The sequence below is a fragment of the Schistocerca serialis genome, chromosome 3, assembly GCF_023864345.2.
Source record: "Schistocerca serialis cubense isolate TAMUIC-IGC-003099 chromosome 3, iqSchSeri2.2, whole genome shotgun sequence".
Taxonomy (NCBI): Eukaryota; Metazoa; Arthropoda; class Insecta; order Orthoptera; family Acrididae; genus Schistocerca; species Schistocerca serialis.
Genome location: NC_064640.1, coordinates 983,915,650 through 983,929,439, shown reverse-complemented (window position 1 = coordinate 983,929,439; position 13,790 = coordinate 983,915,650). Strand labels below are relative to the sequence as shown.

Here is a 13,790-nt window from a genome sequence, read left to right as displayed (position 1 = left end):
TTCAAAATCATCGAATATTTGTTGCTGCATGAAAATGTTCTCCATAATAGCAAACCAATTTCTAGACGTTCGGGAATGAAAGGTGGGGGCCGAATTTGTAACCACGATGCGGGTGGGCCGCGATAACCATCAAATCGAAAGTGTGAAACTCGTGGGAGTGGCACCGACGCAGGTGATGAAAACGCGAGCACATTTCATCTGATATCGGCGTGTCCTGCGGGCTGATTGTACGATGCAATGTCCTGTGGTGGCGGCATGGGAACCGCCGGCACACACGGCGGGGTTGGAAATGTAACGTCATGGACAAAGTCGATATGAGGTGTAGTAATCCGTGGCACTGTGAACTGAGGGGTCTGCTGCATCATGTCGAGCTCCTTCTTGATATTCGGGATGACACCGTCGATGTCATGGAAGAGGTTGTGTGCAGACGACATGTCGAAACGAGATGTCGCGCATAATATCTAAAGAAACTTGTCTACTGTCACACCGCTTAGTTACGGGGTCACCACTTATGTGGGAGTAATTTCATTACATAAAGGAAAACGCTTGCGTGGATTTTATACTGCAAATGATAACTTTTATTGTACCACACCAACACAATACATACATATGTTAACGCGGGAAAATGAACACTGATTGTTTCCTCCAAAGAACCTTGCTCGCAAAGAGAATGTTTCTGTGCCCTGTCGACTATTGACTTGTCACTCCCACAATCCTATGCTTTTTTGTCAGCTACTTAGTACAAAGCTCTTTAACAGAGTTTTTGTCAGACATTATTATTCTAAAAAATTCTACTTTTGGTTTTCTGATGATTGTAAATGACTGGGTTCTTGTCTTAAATATAAAATACTTCTTGTGCCTTATTTAATCATGTACAGTTTTGTAGCTCTTAATGGTGTTTAATATAATTTTCAGTCAATCGATTCACATAAAAACTACAACAGAGAACCCGAAAGACTGGAAGCAAGAAGGGACACTGAAAAATGTTGGATTAAAATTTGAAATATCATTTTCTGATTTAAATCAAGATCGTAACAAGCTCAAGAAGGAATATGTCCTGAAAAAGGTAAATTCAGTACCTATGGCTAGATTTGGTATATATGTAAATTTCAATAAAAAGTATTTAGCAGGTTTGTTGAAGACACTTAAATTTATTTCAATTTGTGCTTAACGAACCTACTCTTAACCCTAGGATGCCTAAGGGAGGGGTTCATTGAGCCCACAATTATTTTATGTCCCTTGCTTTTGCCTAAGTAACTTTCGTACTACATATTCCCTTTGAGTTATTGTTTGTTGGCTATTTTATAAAATGTTAGTGTCAATATATTTTATAGAAAATTCCTGCTTTGAAAGAAAAAATAAATAATCTTATTAAGGGTCCAACAACCCCCCCCCCCCCCCCCCCCTTATGCTTCCATGCTATAGAAAATTTCCCTTAGTAGGATTTCATATTTCTCATCTCCACAACAATGCAAGTTAGTTTCTTGTTGGTTGGTATTCTCGATATTCACAACAAGTAACTTTGGTGTCCTACTCAGCAAAAATGAAACCAAGTAAGAACTTACTGATGTTGTCAACAATGCACCAAGATAAAGGCACTGTTGAAGGAGAGAAGAATAAAACCGAGATAAATACATATTATAATTCCACTGAAGTTGGAATTGATACCATTGATCAAATGGCGCGTATGTACACCTACAAGAGGGGAACAAAGAGATGGTCTCTATCTGTATTTTACTCTCTCATCGACATTTGTGCTGTCAATGCAACCACCATATTCATCTAACAACATCCAAGATGGAATGAAAGGTAACACAACAAACGGAAACTTTATCTTCTGCAAGCTGGGATGGAACTAGTGAAATTGCAGGTAGAAGAAAGAAGTGCCAATGCAAGAGTGTTATCTAACCAAATTGTTCAATCAATGGAGACTATTCTACAAAAGAAACTCAAAGAAGTGACAACAGAAGCACATCAGCCTCATGCAGGGAAAGGTCGGTGCCATGTTTGTGTAAGAAAAGCTAAAACAAAGAAGCAGAAGTACAACAACCTAAGTAAACCAAAACAGTATTGTGGACAGTGTCATAAACGTGTGTGTAACACACATTCAGAAAAAATTGTGAAGTGTGTCTCTTGCCTTGAAGTTGAGGACTCGGGGTAGTCTATTGTATATGAACACATCTGTATTTTGTATTGTAATATGTCAATTTTTTATTCACTCAATCCAATATTTATAACAATTAACAACATTTATAAACCGATGCCTTAGTTAAAATACATAAACCATTTTGAAAGTTGTAATTTTTCGTCAGTAAAACTTATTTAATATCTGTGGGCTTGCTGAACCCCCCCCCCCCCCCCCCCCCCCCTTATGCTTCCAGGCTTGGGCGTCCTAGGGTTAATTACATGCACCTACTATTCTTAAAATTTTACATGTACAAAAGTAATATGAACAAGAAACAAAACTCATTTACTGAATAATACATATATTGACAAAATTACTTTATTATTTAGATTGACAGTTTAATGAAGAACTTAGCAGAGAGTCTAGAGACAACTCCAGGAAGCTTACCATTAGATAAATTGCACCAAGACAATGTGCCTCAACTCTTGTATCTTCTGTACACTTTAGATAAAAGTGATTTGGAAAGCTATTACAGTGAGCTGGCAATTGGTACAAGCTATCAACAGGAAACAAAGAGGTATGTATTGTAGCTATGTCTGATATTCTTCCAACATATTGATGTTCTCATCTGTAATATCCACATATCTTTAAACTGACTGATGGTTGGTTACAACAGAAAATCCCTGTGTAAAAAGTGTTTGCTCAAATGACTTTATGGAAACAGTGTGCATCAAAAGTAAGCATTTTGGCAAAATTTAAATTTCAGTTTTATTTATCAGAGGAAACTGCCGTAATTATGAAACTACTTTCAGCTATTCCATAATTCTATGCAGAGTCATTATCAATATAGTTTAGATTAGATTTAGATTAGATTTACTTTCATTCCAACTGATCCATAGTGAGGAGATCCTCCAGGATGTAGAACGTCAGAAAAACAAATAAGCTAATGTATCTTCCACAGGTCCCAAATGGAATGACTGCCATTTTTTTAATGAACACTATATGAAACAATCATTTTACAAACACTCATTTACTAAGATTGCATTAATGCACTGAATTTAAAATTAAAAAAAAAAGTTTTTTTTATTTATAAGGTAATAAACATATAATAGAACTACTACAATACTTATTTACAATGAACACATTACTGCACTGAAATGGTGTAAATGTTAGATTGTACTTGTGTGTGTCTATATATATATATATATAGACACACAAAACAGAATTTCATTGTTTGTTAAACTTTTTATGGCTGATGGCAAGTTATTGAAAATGTGTGTTCCTGAATATTGCACTCCTTTTTGTACAAGAGTAAGTGACTTTAAATCCTTGTGAAGATTATACTTATTTCTAGTTTTCGTTCCGTGAACTGAGCTGTTGGTTTGAAAAAGTGATATATTTTTAATGACAAATTTCATTAAGGAATAAATACACTCCTGGAAATGGAAAAAAGAACACATTGACACCGGTGTGTCAGACCCACCATACTTGCTCCAGACACTGCGAGAGCGCTGTACAAGCAATGATCACACGCACGGCACAGCGGACACACCAGGAACCGCGGTGTTGGCCGTCGAATGGCGCTAGCTGCGCAGCATTTGTGCACCGCCGCCGTCAGTGTCAGCCAGTTTGCCGTGGCATACGGAGCTCCATCGCAGTCTTTAACACTGGTAGCATGCCGCGACAGCGTGGACGTGAACCGTATGTGCAGTTGATGGACTTTGAGCGAGGGCGTATAGTGGGCATGCGGGAGGCCGGGTGGACGTACCGCCGAATTGCTCAACACGTGGGGCGTGAGGTCTCCACAGTACATCGATGTTGTCGCCAGTGGTCGGCGGAAGGTGCACGTGCCCGTCGACCTGGGACCGGACCGCAGCGACGCACGGATGCACGCCAAGACCGTAGGATCCTACGCAGTGCCGTAGGGGACCGCACCGTCACTTCCCAGCAAATTAGGGACACTGTTGCTCCTGGGGTATCGGCGACGACCATTTGCAACCGTCTCCATGAAGCTGGGCTACGGTCCCGCACACCGTTAGGCCGTCTTCCGCTCACGCCCCAACATCGTGCAGCCCGCCTCCAGTGGTGTCGCGACAGGCGTGAATGGAGGGACGAATGGAGACGTGTCGTCTTCAGCGATGAGAGTCGCTTCTGCCTTGGTGCCAATGATGGTCGTATGCGTGTTTGGCGCCGTGCAGGTGAGCGCCACAATCAGGACTGCATACGACCGAGGCACACAGGGCCAACACCCGGCATCATGGTGTGGGGAGCGATCTCCTACACTGGCCGTACACCACTGGTGATCGTCGAGGGGACACTGAATAGTGCACGGTACATCCAAACCGTCATCGAACCCATCGTTCTACCATTCCTAGACCGGCAAGGGAACTTGCTGTTCCAACAGGACAATGCACGTCTGCATGTATCCCGTGCCACCCAACGTGCTCTAGAAGGTGTAAGTCAACTACCCTGGCCAGCAAGATCTCCGGATCTGTCCCCCATTGAGCATGTTTGGAACTGGATGAAGCGTCGTCTCACGCGGTCTGTACGCCCAGCACGAACGCTGGTCCAACTGAGGCGCCAGGTGGAAATGGCATGGCAAGCCGTTCCACAGGACTACATCCAGCATCTCTACGATCGTCTCCATGGGAGAATAGCAGCCTGCATTGCTGCGAAAGGTGGATATACACTGTACTAGTGCCGACATTGTGCATGCTCTGTTGCCTGTGTCTATGTGCCTGTGGTTCTGTCAGTGTGATTATGTGATGTATCTGACCCCAGGAATGTGTCAATAAAGTTTCCCCTTCCTGGGACAATGAATTCACGGTGTTCTTATTTCCATTTCCAGGAGTGTATATTGGGAAGCAGTAGTTAGTATACCTAGTTTCCTAAACAGGCTTCTGCAGGATGTTCTTGAGTTCACACCACATATAACACTGTGGTGTGCGCACTGTAAGACGTTCAGTACACACACCATCAGATTATTGGACTTGTCACTCTAATGAAGTAGGCGAGTGTCAGCAATATGTCTCGTGGTCTTATCGTGACACTTTTATCTTCTGCCGTTAGGTCAGACAATAGAAATGCCACTTGCACGCTTAGAGTAGCAGATTGACAGTGACTAACTTTAAACAGAACTTGATTAATTTTCACACACATTTATTAAAATAATAACAAGCATAAAAATTACTTAACTTGGTTCTGGATGCTATTTACAATTGACAATCTGAAGTTCCTTTGGTATTGGTACATTAATCTTATTCTCACATATATCTCTGATACTTGGCAAAAGTGGCTATACATTTATCTTCATGGCTATGTAGAGGAATAGGGTAATCTTATTAGGTGCAAACTGAAACTTGACTATAGACTGGTACAGACAAATGTAGAACTCGTACAGACTGGTAAAGACTAATGCAGACTGGTACAGTCTGAAGCAGACTGGCTAATTGGAGGTCTGTACACTCGTTATAATACCCCGCATGTTCATGTATCACTGCATGAGTGTGATCTGTGAGGAGAAAAGGTTCTATGTTAGCAGTAATCTCATTGGCTGCATTACATATTAATATGCGGATCGGTGGAAGCAGAATTTGGTCCGTCTCTATGGCAGCACCATCTCGTAGTGCGGAGATGGACGAGCGCTGCGCCTGCGCTGTTGTGCTTAGAGGGGCGCGCTCTAGTGGGAAAGTTGTGTACGCGCTGACTACACGGAACTATGTACACAACAAACTCTTTTGCATGCTTTTGTGCCCAGAAAACTTTAGCTGGGCTTGATGAATTACCCCAAAGAATAATCCTGTATCACGTCATGGAATGAAAGTAAGCATAGTATGCCAGCTTTTTCATTTTTATATCCCCTATGTCTGACACAATTCACATCGCAAATAGATTTATTAAGATGCTTCAGCAGTTCTGTGGTGTGCTTCTCCAGTTGAATTTATTATTAAGCTGCAATCCCAAGAATTTAGCACTGTCCATTTCTTCTATCTGCTTGTCATCGTATGTTAGGCATATACTCGTGGGACACCCCTTACAAGTTCTGAACTACATGTAGTGTGTTTTTTCAAAGTTTAGTGATAAAGAATTGGCTAGGAACCAGTGATTAATGTCCACATATATTTTATTAGCCGATCTTTCTAAGACTACACTTGATTTGCTATTTATTGCAATGTTTGTATCATCGGCAGCCAAAACAAACTTAGCATCTGGTAATGTTACCAATGAAAGATCATTGATATACACAAGAAAAAGTAAGAGCTCTAAGATGGAACCTTGTGGGACCCCACATGTAATTAGTTCCCAGTTGGATGATGACTGATAACTTAATGCATGTCTCATTCCTAATAACACCCTTTGTTTCCTGCCAGAGATATAAGGTTTGAACCATTTTGCAACATTTCCTGTTACACCATAATATTCTAATTTACTTAAAAGGACATTGTGATTTACAAAGTCAAATGCCTTTGACAGATCACAAAATATACCAGTTGCCTGCAATTTTTTATCTAATGAATTAAGTACATTTTCACTGTAAGTGTAGATAGCCTTCTCAATATCAGAACCCTTTAGAAATCCGAACTGTGACTGTGACAGTATGTTATTTGTGATAAGATGGTTATAAAGCTTATTGTAAATTTCCTTTTCTAAATTTTTTTGAGAATGCTGGCCAAAGTGAAATGGGTCAGAAATTTGATGCTATTTCTTTATCTCCCTTCTTAAACAGTGGCTTAACTTCAGCATATTTCAGCCAGTCAGGAAATATTCCACTGATAAATGACTGGTTATACAGATAGCTTAATATGTTACTTAACTCAGAATCACATTCTTCAATTAAATTCGTTGATATTTCATCATACCCACTAGATGTTTTTTATTTTAAAGATTTAATGATGAACATTACTTCTGCTGAGGTAGAGAGAGTCATATTCATATGATGGGAGTTACTTTAAATGTTTGGTCTGAGGTATTCCATAGCAGCATCTACAGAACCTGACAATCCCATCTTTTGAGTAACAGTTATAAAATTTTTGTTAAAAAGTTCTGCAACACTATAAACATCTGTCGCCAATGTATCAGCATATGTAAAATTATCTACTGTTGCTACTGTTGATTTTTTTATATATAGTACTGAAGAGCATATTTCAGTTGGGCACTGATAATATTATGGATATGTAAGTGACAAGGTATTATGTATTGATTTCAGTGTTACGTCTCTGTTGTTACTATGTTGGTGCAATTTGCTCTGTTTAATATCTTTTCTTGTATCTTATATTTTATGCCACAGATTTGATGATGGAGTTCTCCTGAAATGCTTCATATGATGATAAATAAAATTATTTTAGAGATCAGAACAAGTGTTTTAGCATTTAGTGACAATATGGTCACAGATCTTAATAGTTACTTTTTGTCTAAAGTGACAAGATTTCTTCAATATGCACAAAAAAACTTTAACCTTTCTGGATCTTTGCTGATTTCTAATTGATAAAATGCTTTCCCTCTACTCCTTTCAATAATATTAAGTAATTATTTTATTATCTAAGTTGTCAGTTTAAGGTAAGTTATGCGTACTCCTGAATTTCTTAAATTGTGTTCCTAATATTATAACATTCAAATACTTTCATGTCATTATTCCCTATGTCAATTTTTTCTCTGTTCTGAAGACATGTTCATAATGTTGATAACTACAATGATGAATGCTTCCTTCATGATTTCTTAATACTGAATTTGATTATATGATCAGTAACAGTTTGCAGTAGTATGCTAAATTTAATAGCAAAAATGGACTAATTGTGTGCATCTCTTCAGGCAACATTTTCATGGTTTCTGTAAAGTCTTGTATATTTTTATCATTTATCAGCCCCACTGTTTTCCTTAGCTGTTTCTTAATTGTACAAGCCATTCATTTGTATAATTTGACTATAATGTGACTAACTGTACTGTGAGATCTGACAATATAGTTACCACACAACTGGCATGTGATTGTTTAACTTCATCTGTTTTAGGTTAATATGATCTCAAGCAACAAATTAAGATAAGATAAGAGTTGCATGAAAATATATCAGTAGGTGCAAATAGCATCTCTTTTTACCTTGTTCTTTCAGATTTATTGCAGAACTCTACATTTAAATCCTTACAAAACTAATAGTTCTGTCTAACAACGGAAAATCCAAGATAGAATAAAGACAGTATTATGAAAAGTATAGTTTGCTACTCACCTTATAGAGCAGACATTAAGTCATACATAGGTACAACAAAATGATTGCTTTTGGTAAAAAGGACTTCTTCTAAAGTAGAAAACACCCAGAAGCACAACTCACACACACATGACCACTGTCTCTGGTGGGTGAGGCCAGCTTGTCAACAGCCATAGATAGTGGTCATGTGTATGAGAGTTGTACTTTCTACTTCAGTTCAGAAGAAGGCCTTTTGATCAAAAGCAGAAATGTTTATCAGTATTTTTGTTATGTCTGTTCATGATTCAGCTTCTCATCTATATGGTGAGCAGCAATCTATCCTTTTCATAGTATTGTTGTTAATGATTCTGTCTTACAGAAAACTCAAATTTACAAGTACTCCACTCAGGGCACATATGTAACTGACATGCCACACAGAGTGGACTAATAGCCATACTGCACCATCTTCAACTTGAATGAAATTTTGCACATATGTTCCTCATAGAATAAAACTAAGTCGCACAACATTTGCGTTCTAGATCTTTTGAGACTTTCAGTAAAAGCGCGCAAAATATTGCACAAACTCTGCAACAGTTTTGGCCAAATTTAAGAAAGCTTAGTACTGAAACTAACGGTGACCCATTTGAGATATCTGCATTAGATACACAACTTTTTGTCCTTAGAAAAATGTTTAAATTAAAATTTCAAGGTTACATCATTCATTGATTTAATGCTGTATGCTATATAGAATCAAAGTTTTTTTGACAAATTTCCCCTTAGCTGTTCCATGGAGGCTTTACTTGTTACCAGTTCTACAAAGCTACAGTAGCTATTTGTGAGTACTACTGAAGTATTTAATTTGTAGACATAGCATTTAAAACTATTGCCTCAGTTTTTCATATTTTGATGTCATATTATGAAATATTATTACCTCTTTTTTTTTTTACTTTCATATCATTAGAAAGAGCAAGTGCCATTCTACTAAAAACAATTTTTGTTTTGGTTCTTGGACCAACTGGATAAAGGTTTGAGAAATAAGCTTGAAAGTGGTTCTGTCAAACATCTGCAAACCAGCATTTTGTATGAGAAACATAAAAACATTTGTGTAATATTTGAATTCATTAATCTAGTTATGAAAAACAGCTTCTGCTAAATGTTTTGTTGTTTTGATTCATAATATTCAGTTCAGTGCATTTTAATTCTGTGTAATTTGGAAATTCTCAAAGAAAGTTAAAAGCCTTCTTTTCATGTCATCAGAAAGGATTTCATGCTTCATCGTGCCAGGCAATGGTAATACAACAATCTACGTGTTATAGTTCAAATATAGGTTCCACCATCTTTTACAATGTATAAGCACTCAAACTGCTGCAAGAAACGAGCCTTCATCATCAGAATTATTCTCCAAGAATTTATAAAAGTTGTAAATATAAAAATAAAACAAAACATGTCACCTCCCTTGCTACCATCTCTTCCCAAAATGTGCTTCGACATCATTAATACAGTCAATAAAATAAACTGAAGTAAATAAATGTATGCATTGGGTAAATACAGGCAGTGTCATAGCAACAGCTATTCATGCATGTGGCATGTATACCTCTAGGAAAACCACATCTAAATATAAACACGTAAGTATCAATACCAACCATTTTGCTAATGATTGAAGGTAATACACATCCTTACAGAGATGCTCAAGGAGTTTGAATCTTGTCATGCACTGAATGTCAGCAGTATTATCATAATTAAAGTAGCTAACCACAGATAGGTATTATAATAGAAGCACATTTTTTTTAATAAAAAGTTGTTTGCATTGCCTGTAATCTGTTGATTTAATGTATTTGCATTTTTCCTGTTATGTAACAAAGAGTCAAACTGTTCCAGTAGATGCAGTTTTCTAGCCTTGTCCTGTATGTGCAAAATTGTGAGAACTTCTTCAGTTCTCAACAAAAGGCAGTCAGTTTCATGGATGTACATGGCTATGTCTAGCTTTTCAAAATTATTAAGCTGGAAAGCATCCCTGCATTCCTTGTATCTCAACTTGGAACGACTTATCACTCTGACTGGCATAGTTTGCATTACAATTGTTACACTGAATTTAGTAAGTTTATCATATTTACCATCCAACAGCCTTGCCACAGTGGTAACACCAGTTCCTCTCAGATCACTGTCAGGCTTGGCTAGCACTTGGATGGGTCACTGTACAGGTCTGCTAAGTGCTGTTTGCAAGCAGGATGCACTCAGCCCTTGTTAGGCCAGTACAGAAGCTACTTGATTGAGAAGTAGCAGCACTTGTCATGTAAACTGACAATGACTGGGAGGGCAGTGTGCTTACCACTTGCCCCTCCATATCTGCATCTGGTGACGCCTATGGGCCGAGGATGGAACGGCAGCTGGTCGATACCATTGGGCCTTCAAGGCTTGTTTGGATGGTGTTAGTTTTAATATGTTTACCAGTCTCCAGTTTTAAATCACTTTTTAATTTATGTCATTGTGTGCTGCTGATTTTAAATGCAATACTTCCAATATTTTCACTTTGTATTTAACAAATTTTGTGCTTTTATATAACCTCATGGATCTTATTTCAAGACTTTCTGACATTTTAGAAAACAATGGCCAACAGTTATCAAACTTTAGCTGAGCTATCTGAAGTTTCCATTTGTTCATCACCATCAGCATCTGAAGCCTTTCAGAACAACTGAACAGCAAGTTTATTGTGAACCTAATAACCTAATAGTGTCATATTGGTTCCAGGTTATGACTGAAAAAATTTAATTTAGTGGGCTTTCTTAAATCAGCTGCTCCTGCTTGATCAAAAGCATTTAAGCACATTTTAATGACATAATTTGTTTTCTAAAAAGGACTGCAGTGATGCTTTTGTGTGAACTTAAAGTGAGTGAGAAACAAGGCTTCATGATAGAACCAAATCACTGAATCTGTTTCTGGTTCATAGCCAGAGTGTAGCTTCCCCAGTTCTTGTTGATGAAGTTGGAATTTTCGCAGTGAACCCCTTTTTATAATTTTTAAAAATATAGCACTATCAATTGTCCTGATAATCAGGTGCACAACATAGTAAGTGAAGTCCAACATCTGAAGCCATATTGTGCAATCTGCTAAATCAAGGCCAAGATCTGAATCGATTTGTCCTACACAAAATAATTTTAATTAGAAATAATTCTATTTTTATTGCAGGCTTGACAAATAAACTGAAAACAAATTGTTTTGTGTGTATTTGTTCTCTTGGTTATAATTAAAACTGATGAACTACATACCACTCACATATACATGATTGTGCAAATCTATGAATGACAGACAGGAAGTTTTAATTATCACCTCAAAAAACTAAAGCAGCAACCATGAATCTTGATGTTAGAGTTAGTCCTCCTCTGCATATTGGCCTTTCACTGTGACACATTTTTGGCAATGCTGGATTGCTTGGAAGAGATACTGATTGTAGAGGTAAGCATTTCGGCTGTTCAGGGAAAGTTCCACCTTGAAAATCACCTTCTTGTCATTCTGTCAATATGACTACCATTCAATGCTTTATTCATCCAAGGAAAGAGAATAAGTCAATTGGTGCCATGTCAAGAGAAATTCTGTGATGATAAAAATTTGATAGCCCAAAGAAGGAGCACTTGTGAGTATATCCTACACAGATTAAGCTTGGGCACTGTCTGCCTTTGACATATTTTTGCAACCTTCATGTTGACAGCCTCCTGCAACCTCTTCAAGAGATTTCACTGTGATGGTTTGCCCCATACAAGCATTATCTCTTAGTACCACACTACTGCATTCGCAAAATATACTCAGCATACCTTGTCTGATGAGAGTTGGATTTTTGTCATTTTCAGTGGAGGTGAAGCCACATGTTCCCACTGCTTGCTTTACTTCTTTGTCTCATGGCCATAGTAGAGCACCCATGATCATTAGGTAGCTAAAAATGTCACCTGGATTGCGCTGATACTTATATCTCTGCTGCTACCTTGATTTGGTGGGCTTTGTGAATGAGTTTGAGTCACCAGGGCATATATAATCCAAATATCTCACCTTCATTATGACTGTTTTCGATATTGAGCCATCCTGAGTTTGGACAAAACTATCATAGAGTTTGCATGTCACTTCTCAGTACTCTATTGAAAGTCTCCTAAAACAGAAATATACAAATATACAAATTTTATATAATAGTTTTACATAACTATAGGCAATAAATTGCTTTGGTAAGAAAAAATTTACAATTTTACAAAGGAATAATAATGGAATTTTTAATTTTTACACTCACAATACATTTTGCATGTAATCCAAATACTTTCAGGTACCCCTGTTCACAGCATTCAAATGTTGAGGTGGTGAGCTCATTTCCAGGCACTCCTTGCCATGTTCAGAGTGATATTCATGCTCAGGAACTGACCCCGTGCCCCCCTCCCCCTCCCCCCCTCCTGCCCCGTGAGAAACTAAATTAAAATCAAATGGTAAATTTTTTTGTAATCAAAGTCAAACTTAACTCCCAAGTTTATAGCTCTATTCAGTAGATTTGTTCATTTACCCCCATATTCCTAAAGCCACCACACTTTGTGTGCTTGGGAAATGTACTACCAGTACCAGTGTCATGTACCCTCCTCCAGTTTGGCTCTTGAATTGTGCACACCAAATTATAGTACAGTTTCTTGGTCTGCCACAGCACTGCACACTTCATCTTGCCTATATAACACTAACTGTTCTGTCTGCATTGTTACCACTGGTATTATTATTAAACTGTTCACCCAGAATTCAGTAGCCTATCCAAACAGTTTGTCTTGATTGTGTTTAAATTTTCAGTTTGCTAAATATGAAACAAGTTTCAAAAATAAAATCTTTCTTTTAAAAACAGATAACGTGTATGTGGGTCCTTACATGTTAGGTGGACCTTTTCTTTGTTTCTGTATTACATAATTTCAGAATTTAGCTTATTAAACTGACATATATTATGATGTGAGTCAGCAACCATTCTGTTCTGAGAAACTAAATGTTATGTCACAGAAGAAGCTGAGTAGCACAGTCCCTGTAGCATAGTGGTTATGATACTAGACTGTTGCATGGAGGCTCGTGAGTTCAGAACACACCTGAACTGTAAAATTTTAATTTCTATATTCGGTTCGAGTACATTCTAGAAGTATCAACATACGTCAAGAATAATTGTACTGAAATGTTCTGTAACTGTATATATACCGTATGTGTTCTGGCCAGAGGCAGTTTGCTCCACACTCTTATGTGTACAAGTGCTGAATAAACCTTCGTTAAATGAAGTTATTGTTCGTCATTCATCTAATTAGACCTTCTTCTACGTGACATTATTCTGGTGGAGGCGCTGGGTATTGGAATGTGTGATAGCACACATTATTGATGACACAGTGGCTCCCATCAGACCATGACAGAGCCGCAATTTATGTGGCGAAAAACCTGAGTTCGAGCCATATTCAACAGATTGCAATCTATCGGAGACAGAAGAAGAAGAGGAC

The 13,790-nt window shown here is 37.9% G+C and overlaps 1 protein-coding gene across 2 annotated transcripts in view; it reads left to right on the top strand.

The window, feature by feature from the left end:
* The window catches only part of LOC126471429 (uncharacterized), a 649,788-nt gene that overhangs the window by 132,136 nt on the left and 503,862 nt on the right, over positions 1–13,790 (top strand). For both annotated transcript variants that reach the window (XR_007586305.1, XM_050099588.1), the window contains exons 5-6: positions 916–1,066; positions 2,515–2,702. Coding sequence is in view for 1 of the 2 variants with exons in the window: in XM_050099588.1 (XP_049955545.1) it covers positions 916–1,066; positions 2,515–2,702 (339 nt within the window). In the remaining variant the exon portion in view is untranslated. The remainder of the gene's footprint in view (positions 1–915; positions 1,067–2,514; positions 2,703–13,790) is intronic.